The 15,707-nt window shown below is 37.9% G+C and overlaps 1 protein-coding gene across 18 annotated transcripts in view; it reads right to left on the bottom strand.

Annotated features, from left to right (window-relative positions):
• TRDN (triadin) overlaps nucleotides 1–15,707 on the bottom strand; it is a 256,474-nt gene that overhangs the window by 165,540 nt on the left and 75,227 nt on the right. For 17 of the 18 annotated variants that reach the window (XM_089530463.1, XM_089530465.1, XM_089530449.1 and 14 more), the window contains 3 exons: nucleotides 10,593–10,658; nucleotides 8,776–8,835; nucleotides 7,087–7,272 (listed from right to left, as the gene is read on the bottom strand). In XM_089530463.1, coding sequence (XP_089386589.1) covers nucleotides 7,087–7,272; nucleotides 8,776–8,835; nucleotides 10,593–10,658 — 312 coding nt within the window. The remainder of the gene's footprint in view (nucleotides 1–7,086; nucleotides 7,273–8,775; nucleotides 8,836–10,592; nucleotides 10,659–15,707) is intronic. The other variant, XM_089530466.1, reaches the window with a different exon arrangement.

Raw genomic sequence — 15,707 nt, 5'->3', positions numbered from 1 at the left:
GAACAGGGAAATGGTCTTTCCATCTCTAGTTTTAGTTAGTGGATTTGGGTATTCTAGGGCGGGGGAGTACAGTTGGACCTCCACATTTGCAGATTTTACTTTGGTGAATTTGATTATTCATCGATTTAACTAATATATTATATCTAGATATCTCTAGGTCTTCCAGTGCAACTCTATGGTCAACTTCCACCAAAGGTCACATTGGAGAACCTAGAGATTTGTAGAGAGAATACTTCTCTAGGCATTTGTAGGTCATTCAGTGCAATTCTATGGTCAATGTCTGGCAGATGTTGACCTGGAGGACTTAGAGATTCCTAGAGTTGTGCTCTCTCAGTTTAAGAAAATTGTGTTGTTTTATTTACGTTTTTTCCATTGTCCTGTACCCCTAACCACAAATGTGGAGGGCCCACCAGGGGTCCTCCAGCTCTGCTCTAAGAGAGACTAAACTACATACAGTCCTAAATATATGGTGTACATTTGTTTACTGAAAATAAAGAAAATAATAGATAGATAGTGTGGAGCAAAGCCTCCTTTATATTTAATTGTGAAGGAAAGAGGTTTAAAACAAAACAACTGCATGTGAAAAGGGAAAGTTTAAAGATTTCTCACAGTCACTCCCTCCCCCATTTGTTAATGGAGTCACCCACTCACATGGAAGCTGGGCATGGGAGCCAATGCAGTGTAATGTTTTGAACATTGGACCGTGACTTTGGAGACCATGGTTCAAATCCTCAGCTATGGAAAAGCACTGGGTCACATTGGGCAAGTCACATTATTACATCTGCTCGCTGCTCTGACCATGTTTCTCCTCTATCATTCCTTCACTGGCTCCCCTTCCCCTTCCGTATTCAGTATAAGCTTCTGTAGTTAATTTTTAAAGCTCTGTATGGGCTGGCCCCTCCTTATTTATCTGAACTTCTTTCTCCCCACATTCCCACTCCTTCCCTCCATTCTGGTAGTCAAGGTCTGCTGTCCCAGCCCAGGCTCTCCACTGCCCCTTCCTGGAGTCATCCCTTTTTACTTGCTGCCCCTCATTCCTGGAACCTCCTTCCCCCACAAGCAAGGGTCATCACTTCTTTAACCAGTTTCAAAACTGAGTTGAAGACTACTGTATTTTCTGGCGTATAAGACTACTTTTTAACCCAGGAAAATTTTCTCAAAAGTCAGAGGTCGTCTTTTACGCCGGGTTTCATCTTATAGGGTGGGTGCTGAAACTACCGAGCCAGATTGGAGCATCTGCGGGCTGTGTATACAATCCAATCCAAGCAGGCTTTGTATACAACAGGTTTTCCTGCTAAGTACCTGCATGTCATAAGCATTTGAATTAAAATTACCATATTGAAATCAATTCTGATGTTTTTTTAATTTTTATTTGGTGTGCATTGGAAGAGGGGTAGTCTTATACGGTGAGTATATCCCAAATTCTATATTTTAACTGGAAAAGTTGGGAGTCGTCTTATACGCCTAGTCGTCTTATACACCGGAAAATATGGTATATTGTTCAGGGAAACGTTCCCAGGCATTGTGGACTGTTTATCTGATTGTTATCTGATATTTTATTTTATTTTATCTCTGATGTTCTCAGTCTGTTGCCTCCTTATTTTATCTAATTCTATCTTGTATTACTATCTATTGTTTTATATGTATTTTGTAGAATGTACGTCATTGACAGATTTCATTTTTATCGATTTTATTGTCTGTATGTACAGCGCTGTGTAAATCTGCAGCACTATATAAATAAAGTATAATAATAATAACAATAATAATAACAATAACAACAACAACAATAATAATTCTCTCAGCCTTAGAGGAAGGTAAAGGAAAAAACCCTTCTGAACAAATCTTGCCAAGAAACCCCTGTGATAGGTTTGCCTTAGGGTCACCATATGACAAAAATGACTTTAAAGGGTGCTGCTACACTATACAAATAATTTGTTTCGACACCACTTTAACTATCATAGTTCCATCCTATGGAATCCTGGGATTTGCATTTTGTTGTGGCACCAGAGCTCTTTGACAGAGTTTCCAAAATAGCTTGCAAAACTACAATACCAGAATTCCATAGCACTGAGCCGTGACAGTCTAACAGGTATCAAACTGCATTAGTTCTGCAGTGTATATGCAGCCCTCAGGACACACAACAAGTAGCAGCAAAGGGAGTGTAAACTTTGCCTCCATTCATATATTGCTTCCAGGCAAGACTAGTGCCCCACCCCACCATTAACATCTAAGCAGAAAAGAAAATTAAAATTGTATACCACATATTTATTATTCTGTATATTCCATATTTTGTATTTACTCATTCATTCTACTTATATACCACTTAAAATCGTAAAACTACTCAGTGGTTAACACACCCTATTCTAAAAAATATATTAAATATATAGAGATGCACAGTATACACACATATTTGATGTGTAAATAATGAATGTGCAAGATAGCCCTTAGAAAAAGCCTTTGTAAAATATTCAAGGGCTAGTTCTTAAATGATGACAGTATTTTCAAGTTGTTTTATGTTGTTATAAACCAGTTTGGATCACTGAATAAATAGAAAAGCAGTGAAAGGTAGTTTTAAATAAATAAATAGGAGACTCAGTATAGAAAGTTCTGGCAAATGTTTGCTGGCATTTGCTCAGATTATGAACTGGACAGTGACATTTTGAGACTGCTTTTGATGTTTCCTATATGATTTCCTATAACCCAATGTATGGTCAAATGCAAAAAAATATTAAATGTCACTATATTTTGATACTCATATTGGGGGAGGTTTAACTGAACAACACGTTGGGCCTATGAATGTGTCAGGTAAATAAATGAGCAAACTAGTACAGATATCCTATGTATTCAGAAAGGATTATGTCTCCACATGTTTACATGGAAACATCAGAAAAAAACATACACCACAATCTTAGTCAGGTTTATTCAGAAGTAAGTCCAATGTATCTCAATAGGACTTACTCCCAGGAAAACATTAAAGTAGTGCAGGTGTGTCTGTGGCTCTCACATCACTGGAAGAGTGACATTGGTCTGGGTTTGAATCTGAACATTAAAGGAGTTCTCTAAAGTGCTGGATTTATTTTTCTTCATGAGTCATCTTGCAGCTCCTACCATTGGTCTGATGAAAGATGCAACTATACTGTAAAAATAATGCAATTTGACACCACTTTAACTGCCATGGAACCATCTAACAGAATCCCGGAATTTGTAGTTTCATGAGGAACCAGCATGCTTTGGCAGAGGAAGCTAAAGACCCTGTAAAGCTACAAATACCAGGATTCCATAAGATGGAGTTACAGCACTTATGGTCATGTCAAACTACATTATTTTTACAGTGTAGATGTAGCCTAATTTTTCTAGCAGAGATTGGTGATAGTTTAGGAATTGGCAAGATTTGCAACTGGTCATTTCAGCATCGTTTTAGTTTGTACTCAGATTCCTTTGGGCAGAATTTGTGATCCACATATATATTTTAGAAGATGACAGACTTTTGAAAATTAAACGTTTGGAGGCAGCTCATAATTAATGATATGGTAAGTTTAGGTAACAGAAAAAAAAAATATTCCTGACTTTTCATTCAGGTTAATATTTAATTTAATGAAACCTATGGTATGTGCATATGTGTACATATGCAAATATATAGAGTATGTACATCTCATGCTGCTATATGTTTATTGGAGAATATAGGTCCCATTTGCCTTTCTGCACTATCCCCAGTTTCCACATGTAATTTGTATTAAGCATTGCTTTTGCACCAATCTCACTGAAAAGAACTGGCCTCATTCAGTATGAGCAATGCTTTATAATTTCTTCTTGTAATCTGGAAAAGAAATGTGCATAGCGATCAGCTTTAGTTTCCACCCAATGTTTTTGGATATCTATGGAAAGTCCACAGATTATATTGGATAATCTTACTTTTCCAAATAAATTCTATGCACACGCACGCACGCACGCACACACACACACATACAGTTTAATAAAAAGATGTGCACTATAGGGTCATTATATGCATGTTGGAAGCTTACATAGCAAATTTTGTTGTGTGCATTCAAGTCATTTCTGACTTCAGACAATCCTATCACAGGGTTTTCTTTGCAAGTTTTGTTCAGAAGTGGTTTATCATTGCCTTCCCCTGAGGCTGAGGGAATGTGACTTTCCCAAGGTTACTTAGCAGGTTTCAAGTTCAACCGGGGGATCAAATCCTGGCCTCCAGACCAAACCACTATACCATGCTGGGTCTCACATAACAAATACATATGTATTATTCCTTATTTACTGTAGAGATTTATACAATTCACTTTTATGAAATGGCCTGTTGATACTCATCCCATGATTTATATATCAGGTGTAGGAAGATTCCTAGTGGCTTTTGTTTTTGATACTATTTTGATTTGATTTAGTTAATATATGTTGATTTTACATCTCAACATATAGGCACATATTTACGTGAGTTATATATTTAAAGTTGCAATGTAAATATTTAGAGAGGGAGGGAAAGTGGGTAGATCTGTAAGTAGGTTTTACTCAGGGTCAATTTGATGATGTCTTGTGAACCATTAGAGGGCAGGTGGCAGTGGTAGTCCTTGCAGATGGAGGGGTGCCATTGGACTCCTCTGTTTATACACTAAATTATTTTTTTTATGTTGGGGTCATATAATCAGCCAGAATGACCACATCTAGCTCAGATCATATTATTCAAGGTGAAAGCCCAAACTGAAGACAGGGAGGTAGGGTAATCCCCAGAGCTTGTAAAATTACTTTTGTGAACAACAGCTTCTAAAAACCTTCAGCCAGCATGGTCACAATGGCATTCTGGGAGCTATAGTGTTTGTTTGTTTTTTAAAAGCATCTTTATAGGTTCTAGTGATCTTTCAATGTGTGAACCTGAAGGATCTAACAGACATATTTAACTAAAATTCATATATAGTATAATAATTTGGAGGAGGGCAAGCTGCAGGGAGACTGTAAGAATACTGTCATATGTAACAGACTTTCTGCAATAGTGAGATAGGTACAATTATGAAGTTCCATTTGAAGGAAATTGAAACAGAAAAATTGGATTCTGGTCCCACTAGTGCCCAAACCTAATTTGACCAACAGAAACAGGACTCAGGGCAATTGTACTTTGGGCTGTGCAACTTTCATTCACATGCACATTTGCTATCTTCCTCCATGTTGTTAAATAGCCATGCTGTTAAATTTCTAAGCAAGAGGCAACTCAGAAACGCAGGATTTGATTTATTACTATTACAATTGTTATTAGCAATCATTCTTCAGTCCATCGTAACATGAAAACTCTTAACAGATTATACACACAGCATAGTCATACATTTGAAAAAGTCAGCCACCACAGATGTGAGACTAGCACAGGACTTGAGAATCTCTGGGAGTTATAGAAAAGATATTCATCCTATATACAGATGGCAAATTCATTCTCTTGACATAATTCCTGATGTAGCTAAAATGACACCCTTCATGCACAAGAGGAAGGTATCAGTAAACATAGAACATTGATGTTTTCCCACAACTATAGCATATTTTTTTTAATTTAAAAGCTTAAAGAAGGGATGGAAAACTATTCTATGAGGATTACAAACAGTTCAGTGTTGAGGAGGAAAAGAATGCTGACTGATTGTGGGAAAGGGAACACCATGGAAGATGCACTTGCAGTGGCATCTCTTTAAAAACGCACAACTGGCTGGTTGGCAAAGTAGACTCCTGAACAGGAGTATATTCATACTACACAATTATAATTCTTTAATACTATTTTAATTGCCATCACTCCATCTTTCTGAGAGTTACTTAATGTATAGTTTGGTGAAGTCCTCCAAATTTTCTATCAGAGAGTCTAAAGCACTTTTTCAAACTTCTGCACTAGCACTCATAGCAGAGAATTTTACATGTATGGCCAAACTATGAATCCTCAGATTCCATGAAATGAAGCCATGGCATTTATAGTGGTATAAAAGTGATATAATTGCATAGTGTGGTTACTCCCCAGGAGGTTAATTGGTTTAAAAAGAACCCAGTTGAAGAGAGAAGCCCAATCTACTGCCTGCTCAGATAAACACATAAGCAAGGGACACATTATAATAAACAAAATGTGGGGTGCTTGTCTTTTAAGCTGATGGTGTCACAGCTGCTCAGTCAGGAAGCCATCTTGGAGTTCATTCATAGGGTCAAGAGAAAGATGAGTTGCAGGGGAGGGGGCTCTCTGTTCAGTGAAAAGTGATATGGTCCTACCTATGGCAGTTCCTTCTCTCTCCAAATTCTGACAACATCTCTGCTGCTCTACACTGGCAAATGAATCCAAGAGGAGCACACAGGCATGTAGACCAGGGGTGACCAGCTGCAGAAGGAACCACGTTGACCCACTGAGTTGCCATGGGACATTAGAGGGCCATGCCTCTGCTGATCCCTCTAGGGATCATGGGGGAACATTTATCCATGTTTTTCCATTAAGCTAAGGAGATGCCTTTTGTTTCAAAAGAAAATAAAACTGGAAGTCAATTCCCAGTTTTCTTCTGATTGAAAAACACCTCTTCTTGGCCTGAAATAACCAAGAGAGAAACAGAGCAAAACTGCCCCTTTTTGTATTTTTTTAAATTATAAATTGTCAACCTTTTGTCATTTTGAGGGCTCTCAAAAGCCCCACAAACAGCTTTGGGGGTCACAGGCAACCAATAGCTGTGCTGCTTCCATTACTGATGTAGCCCAAAAGACTTAAAACTTTGGAATATTATATAGATTGACAGTCACTGATCCTTCTCTCAAATGATGCTAAAGTTAAAGCCTTTCACTTCATTTTCTTATTAGTGGAAAATCCTTTATAACAGAACCAGTTCCTTTAAAAAAAAATTGGATTGCAAAATGAAAAATTAGTCAGAAAAGAAACCCACCAATCTTTCCAGTAATTTTTGCTTCAGTTGCATTTTAATACTTTAAAATCAAACTGGGATATCTTGCATATTCTCAGTGCTTTTTTATTCTCCTCTAAGGTTTAATTCTTTGGAATAAGAGGAGAGAGTGTCTGAATCTCTTTTCTTGTACATCAAAGCTCTTTAGCTGTTGCCTTCTGGTATTTTTTACCTTTTGTTTCCGACTTTTCTGTAAGCATCAAAGATGTTTCTTCTTTCATTTTAACTTTGGCTTTCTCTGGTGCTGCTGCTTCTGCTTTGGTTTCCTTGTGCTTTACACTTGCAGGTGCCTTGGTTTCTGGTTTTCTTTCTTTCACATCCTTTTTAGCCTTTTCTTCAACTTGTATGCTCTTCTTGTCTGTTAATTTTTTTAAAAAAAGAATTTGTATTTTCGATTTATACTGTGCCACATGGCTTTAAAAAGTCATCAAGGAAGTCAACACAACTGCAAATATTACACAGTCACCAATAATAATAAGAACAGTTTTCTAATAAATTCTAATAAATAAATAAATAAATAAATATGTTGTTTTTATGTGCCATTAAATCAACTCGAACTTATGATGACCTTCTCATTGTTTTCTTGGCATAATGTATTGAGAGAAGGTTTGCCATTGCTTTCTTCTGAGGTTGAGAGAGTATGACTTGCCCAAGATCACTCAGTGGGTTCCTCTGGCTGAGCAAAGCTTTGGACCTTTGGTCAGACATCATTTGGAATACTGTGTCCAGTTCTGGACACCACAACTCAAGAAGAAGAATAACAATGAGAAACGTATCCAAAGAAGGGTGACCAAAATGGTGACAGGTCTGGAAACCATGCCCTATGAGAATCAGCTTAGGGATCTGGGTAAGTTTAGCCCGAATAAGAGAAAGTTAAGAGGTGACATGATAGCCATGTTTAAAAATATGAAAGGATGTCATATTGAAGATGGAGCAAGCTTCTTTTCGTCTGATCCAGAGACTAGCATGTTGAGCAAAGGATTCAAACTACAGGAAAAGAGATTTCACCTGAACTTTCTTATTTGGCAATGGAATATGCTTCCTCAAAGTGTGGTGTAGTTTCCTTCTTCCTGGAGGTTTTTGAACAGAGGTTGGATAGCCATCTATCAGGGGTGTTTTGATTGTGTGTTCCTGCATGAGAGGGAGTTGGGGTGGATGGTCCTTGTGGTCTCTTCTAACTCTATGATTCTATCAACCCTGGTCTCTCAGAGCCTTAATCCAACACTGAAACCACTATATCAGCTAGATTCCAATAAATCCAAATAAGACCATTAAAACATTGTGGCAATATATCTGGAACAAGTAAATCCTATGGATGGTGTCAGAGTCAGAAGTCCAAAACACACCACAGAAATAATCCAGCTCAAGACCACTTCAACTGCCTTAGCTCAGTGCTAGGGAATCCTGGGGTCTCAAGTTTGTTGTGGCACCAGAGCTCTCTCTGACAGAGAAAGTTATATGTCTCACAAAACTACAGTTCTCATAATTCCCTAGTATTGAGTCAGGGCAGTTAAAGCAGTCTCAGACTGGATTATTTCTACAGTGTGTTTTGGACCAGACTATATCTACAGTATATCAAGGAAGTCACATCCTGAATTTGCAAAACCTGAGCGAGGCAGCTGGTGAACAGGACTCTTGGAGTTCTCTCATTCATAGGGTCACCATAAGGTAAAGTCAACTTGACAGCATATAAGATCAAAACTATATTGAAATAGAATTTGATCTTTAGATGACTGACTTTTTTTATTGCTGTTAACCCACAGTGCTTCTTGCTCCATGAAAACGATACTGATTAGCAAGAGCAGTAATTCCTAAATCTATTTTGATAGTTAATAAATAAATAAATAAATAGATGAAATACCTTTTGGAGCAACCTTTTTTTCAATTTTTTCTTGCTGTTCAGCGTTCACCTTTTCTGTTACTGAAATATTTTTATAAGACCGTTATTTTACTACCAATGTACTGTAAAAATGCATATTATGTATAAAAGAAAAAATACATTGACATAAAGTGGGTGTCTCATGTAGAATGTTAATTGTTTTTTTAAAAAGAGTTTCTACAGATGTTAGTTTTATGTAAGGTTCAACAAGGTCTTAGCACTCATAGAAGGTCTTTACACAATTAACAGAACTGAGAGAACTTACACAACATACAAAACTGTAAATGAATGACACACAGAAGTTGGATGTAAGAGGCTACAAGTATCAATTACTGAAACACATTATCAGTAACAGTGTTACCTGTAACTTTTTGTTGCAACAAAGGCATAACAATAGTCATTTCTCACAGAAATTAATTATTGGTAATATTCCTAATTTTTCAATGAAATGAGTAGCAGTTACAGGTTACTTTTGTAACTACTTCATGGCACTAAAATGCTTTCAGTGGACATTTTAAATGGATTTTTGTTCAGATTGTAGGATACATTCTTTTCATTTGCAATAGTTTTAGTAATGAGTATTGTGACTCATTACTAAAAAATACTTTTTGCAATGGCATAAGTGAAGAACTAATCTAATTGCAGAAGAATCAGATGGAATGATTTCAGCAATCCCAGCAATATTCCCTGATCCTTCTTCCAGATAGCAATACTAGATAGCATTACAGAGGGAAAAGTTCTTCTGAACTTTAACTTCATGTACAGTTTTGATCCATGTCTCTTCTATCACATATTCAGCTGTGGAATGATAGCTCAGAACACATTATAGGTTCAGCACAATTACACAAAACATGAAATAAAATGGTAATTTGATCACATGGGGAAAGGCAAGCACTTTCCCCTCATCCTTAACTGCAAGTTGAGCACATATTAAACTGTTCAACCCTAGCGCCGATAGGGAGACAGCTTAGCCCTCAACATAAACTGAAAAGTCATGGGAAGGTGTTTTTTTTTGGGGGGGGGGGGGACAGTCCAATCCAGTCTACTCTCCTTGAGAAAGTTAAAAAGGCATATGGCATCCTCTCCAACTGATTTGAGAAGCTTATAAGGAGGTCATGAGAATAATAGCTATCTGCCACTTGTATCCCCCATGAACGGATAGATAGAGGCATTTTTAATACAGGATGATTAGTAGCTCTTGGTAGCTCTGGCATCCATGCATCTGTCTAATTTCCTTTAAAAGCAGAAATTGTATATATAAACCCAGCTCAGGATGCTTTATTTTCAGGCTTTTGTGGTCTGGAACAAACATATTTTATGGATAATCTGTTTGGATAATAGTGTCACCTCTGGATCCTACTCTACAATACTTTCCTTTTCAGGGCTAAATCATCAGCCTCCAGGAGCAGAACTTTTGATTCATGAGGTCTTGAAGCTATAGGATATCTCCAAGTAAGAAGAGTTTAAAGCTTTAAGACTTTTCAGAACAGCTAGCATTTCATAATTAATATGTCTCCTGGTTTCTTAGTAGTTTGCAGATGCTTTCAGAGCAGAACAAATATGGAAAAAAAGTCACAATCCTCAGAATAGGATGTGCTCCCACATGTGTAGTATTGGCACCTTCAATAAACATCAAAATAAATAGATTAAGCAGAAGGACATCTGTTGCATGAACCAGGTTTCCTTGTTTTCCATTCTACTGCACAAAACAGTATCCAAAACTACTGCCTGATGTGGGCCACCTCTGTTATGTGTCATGCTAAGGCTGTTTCTGCATTAATTCCAAAAAGTCAAATTACCTTTTGGGGAAGGAGGCACTTTCTTTTTAGGCTTTTCTTCCTTTGTAGGTTTTTCTTTGGGAGGCACTAAAAACAAACAAATGACATGATAATTATATATAATAAAGATTATTGCAAAAGGAAGGAAGGAAGGGAAAAGAAATTAGTTTATTGGGCCATGGGATGACTTGGGAAACATCATGAACCACAGAATAACAATGAATATTCTAATGGATTTTGCAATTAGAGTTTTCAGATGAAGACGGAAGAGACGTAGGGTGAAAGCTCACCACCTTTGTTGTGAGCATCAAGAAACTTTATATTTTACTTAGAGCTTCTTCGATCAAAGATGACAACAAAGAAACTAGGTATTTAGGGCACATTCAAGAACCACAGTTACTTCACTGCAGATTTTAAGTATGTGACAAACAACCAGTATATGTTTCAGCTTGTAGTTACATTGCTTCTTTCAGATATCAACTTCCAGTACGTGTGAAATGTTCTCTTTCAGCACTTGAACTACATCGTATATGAAACCTGTGGCTGATTCACCCAGTGAAGACTCCCCAATACAGTAATGGCCATGCATCTGTAGTGGCCACCAGCCACAACAACCAGTACAGGCACCTGAAACCTTCATCTGTCACAAGTTAGCCACTAAAAAACAAATCATTTGTTTTTTCTCACCAATTTGCCTTTCCAGCAACACCTCCCTTTCTCAGGTCCCTGAAGTTTTTCCTTTCTTGCTCTCTTTTACATATGGGTCATGTGCAACTTGCTAACAGGACTGCATTTACCTTTGGAATGTTCTCCTCCTATATTTCTAAAATATTTCAAGGACATGAATTCTCTTTCCAAGTATTATCCCTGATTTTTGGATTTTTTAAAACAGTCACAGTGACCCAAATCTCTCACATAGCATGGAGAGTGCCATACTGGCGATTTTGAAGTTGCAGTAAAAATCCCAACTTCTCTCTATTCCAAGACTCACGTCTTGGAATAATACTGCCATTTCTCCAAAACGAGTGCTTTACTTTTGGTTCTGAAGAGCTTATATTGCTAAATATGGGTGATAAATGATGCCCTTTGTCTCTCAAATTACCAGCCACTTGGAAGCACAAAATCATTTTGGTTGTTCTTTTTCAGAAAAATACAGTATTTGCCAACACACCAAAATAAATATAATTATTTTTCAGGAATAAAGTAGCACTTTATTTCAATATAATTACTTTCAAATCCTGTTGTAATTATTACACTTTTGCATATTACTGAATTTGGCTTTTTGTAAAATACCTTTATAATTGCATATTGCAGAGCAGTATAAAAATGAAAGGAAGGAAGGAGTCTTATTCTGAAATGAACACATATTTCTTATGACATATGCATATGTTCTAATTCCTGTGTGAACAGCTATTAAGGTGAAATGATCTCTTTCTTGTATCACAGACCTATCATTCAGAAACAGGTCTTTCTGTACATTTATTTTTAAAAACATGCACTAAACTCATACATCGGGATCCATTGGTATTTGTGCCAGGATTCTCCATGCCTATCCAAGCTAGATAGGAATCATGCATGCACACCACTGCTCCAGATAGGATTCCATAGCAATGCAACAACTGCTCAGCAAGTCAGCTATTCAGGAGGAGGTAGAAGACATGAATTCAGTCTAGACTGCTTCTTTCTCACTACCAAGTAGTTAGCAATGCATCACCATTAATAGCTTCCTATATTCAGCCAGAGTTCCTTCAAGTACAGTTGCAGTTCCTTCATGTTCAGTTGCAGCCAGAGGTTTGGGATAAGATTTGAAAGGATTCAAAACAAGCAGAAATTAATTAGAATTATTTATACTTTCAGGGATCAACACAAAATAAATATAGATTATCACATTACTGCATCACATATACACCCAGACAATTGGCAATTTCTTTAAAGCCTGATGTATTAGCTGAAGTTATTCCAAACAACAGTAGCTTTATCAATCGATTGTTCCTTTCCTTGCAGGGTGCGACCCTTAACCTCAAGTGGCCGCTGCAAATACTGAAACATGATTATGCCCCAAGGAAACTTTAAATTCAATACACTAAAATGAAAAATGACTGTAAGTGCTCCTGCAAATACCATATGTCCACTTGCCTTAAGCGAGTCATTTTCTTTGCAGGCAAGTACAATATAATTAGTTCTTTTATTATCATCCATCAACCTTGGAAACAGAGCGCAAGTGGATTTTGTGCCTGGGAGAGTAGCTTTGTTTTCATGGCAATTTCATAGAATAATCATAATGGGTGAAATCCAATTGTGCCTGTCTACTGGCAGAATGGCATCCACCAGTGGTAAGGATTCATTCTCTCCTTCTACAAACCCGTTGGGGGGAATTCTCCAGATCAGATTTGGTTGAGGGACCTCCAGGACACATTTGGGGGCATGTTGATGGCTGCAGAAGAAAGGAGGGGAGATGGAAAATGTTTCTTACATATGCTGAAGATGGCTCATGCAAATTTGGATGCACAACCTATTATTACCATTGAATACTTTTGAAAATAACATAAATATACTGTGAATATATAAATTAATGTGAATATACTGTGGAAGACTGTTTATTATTGTATTTCTTGATTTATAGTCTCCAAACACTGTCAACTATTAAATGAATGTAGAATTTTATTTGTCCTGCTAGAGTTTTGGGATAGGCAAAAATTTCTTTTCCCAGTTGTGTTTGCAAGTCTTTACAAGAATCATGGGAAGAAATCACTTTGATTTCCATTTGCCAAACATGAACCAAAGCCCAGAAATCAGCTTGCTTCATGTCCTGCCCCATTTCCCATTCATTCTAATATGATGCATGTAGAGAACATTTTCAGTGTGTTAGACCTTTGGCCAGCAATATATTTTTAAAATACATTTTCATATTTCCTACATGAAAGCAAAATATTTCTCCTTCCTGAACAGGTTTAGTTTATACAATTATTGCCATGTGCCTAAAAATGACTGACAGTATGCTAATGCCTTGAAAAACCTGTCGTTTGCTATTCAGATCCCTGAAGAATAATATAGTTAAGATTTAGCACAAGACTATCTACAAACAATTAGGTAATCACTAAATTAATTGGTCTTTTTCTATCTATTGCCTCTGCTGCAGCCATGCTGGCTCATTATCTTAGTTAATTAAAACTAATGTTCCTTTTTTCCCCACCTCACTGCCCTCTCAAATTTCAGAAGCTTGAGACTATGCAGATAAAAATTTAGGTTTTGCACATATGCATTTTAAAATCTGAAAACAGTCGAGATCACCCTCTATTTCTTTGCAGCTGAAAACAATGCTTCTGAGCTAATCAACATTTGTGTACTTTCCTGATTATGCAGAGACAGTCTTGATTAATGTTCTGGCATTCCACTTTTTCAGCTGTTTTTAAAATGTCCCAGTTTCTCTCTTTTCTTTCCAATGTTCCCCATTCCCCTCAGATTACTGCAATTGCTGCAAGGTGATTTGCTGTGGACTTCAACTCCCAGACACCCCAACCAGCACAAGTCAATAATAGGGGATTGTGGAACATGTAGTGCAAAACATTGGGAGGGCCAGGGCCACTAATAAGTAGCTCTTTGAAATAGCTCTGATACAAGCTGCATTGTGGTCTGAGCTTAGATCTCTAGAACACTGACACTACTATTGAAACACGCATAAAAACAGTCATCCATACAAATGGCACCCAAAGAAAATGTTACAACAAATATCCAGCCTAACTCTCTGAAACTTGCAAGTTGCAAGGAAATGCAGAGAAAGAAAAAAAGGACACACACATCCTTAGCCATCCTTTTGGTATTGCGCTATATAGTGTTATGGGCTATATAGTGTTATGGGCTCAGGTTCAGGGCATTCTGTCAGCTGAAACTATTATTATTATTATTATTATTATTATTATTATTATTATTATTATTATTAACCTTTATTTATGAAGCACTGTAAATTTACACAGCGCTGTACATACAATCTTTTTAACTGGACGGTTCCCTGCCCTCAGGCTTACAATCTAAAAAGACACGACACAGAAGGAGAAGGGAGTGGTGGTGGGGAAGGGGCTTCTCTAGTAGGATAATACATATAAAATACATAGCAATACAGGAAGTGATTCAATAAAACAGACAACAAAAGAACATCAAATAGCAAGTGACAATTATGCAATGCCTGGGAACGCTGCCCTGGATGGTCTTCAACTCCGTTTTGAAGCTGGTTAAAGAAGTGATGGCTCTTGCTCGCGGGGGAAGAAGGTTCCAGGAGTGAGGGGCAGTGAGTGAAAAGGGGCGAATCCGAGATGGGGCAGAGGAAATCCTGGGGTGGGACAGCTGATCTTGACTACCAGAATGGAGGGCCCTAGTGGGAAGGTGAGGAGAAATAAGGTCTGATAAGTAAGGAGGGGCTTTAAACGTCAACAGCAGGAGCTTGTACTGAATGCGGAAAGGGAGGGGGAGCCAGTGAAGGGAAGCCAACACAGGAGAGATGTGGTCAGAGCGGTGGGCGGATGTGATAATGCGTGCAGCTGAATGCTGAACAGAGATTAAAGGGTGGAGGTGAGAAAGAGGAAGCCCAGCCAGGAGGATGTTATAGTAATCAAGTCGTGAGACCACTAGGGCATGGGCCAGGATCTTGGCAGTAGAGGCGGAGAGATATGGTCGGATTTTGGCAATATTGTACAAAAAGAATCTACAAGCCTTGGCTGTGGTCTGGATCTGAGGGATACACAACAGAGAAGAATCAAAGATAAAACCAAGACTGTGGGCTTGCTGGACTGGTTGAATAGAAATGCTGTCCACAGAGACAGAAAAGGAGTGTTGAAGGGTGGACTTAGGAGGAAAGACAAGAAGCTCCGTCTTGGACATGTTGAGCTTCAAACACCGGTGGCGCATGCACTGCAAGACAGCCGTGAGACAAGACGAAACTTGCTGTTCAAGTCTTGGAGAATGGTCAGGGGTGGAAAGATACAACTGGGTATCATCGACATACAAATGGTAGGAAAAACCAAAAGAGCTATTGAGTTTACCTAAGGACAGTGTGTAGAGAGAAAACAGAAGGGGACCCAGAACAAAGCCCAGAACAGACCCAGAACTAAGCACCTCCCTGTTTATATCATGATAGAGGAT

Source organism: Sceloporus occidentalis, unplaced genomic scaffold (assembly GCF_023333645.1).
Source record: "Sceloporus occidentalis isolate IW3139 unplaced genomic scaffold, rSceOcc1.0.p SCAF_6, whole genome shotgun sequence".
Classification (NCBI taxonomy): domain Eukaryota; kingdom Metazoa; phylum Chordata; class Lepidosauria; order Squamata; family Phrynosomatidae; genus Sceloporus; species Sceloporus occidentalis.
Note: the sequence above shows the minus strand (reverse complement) of the source record. Positions and strands in the feature narration are given on the sequence as shown.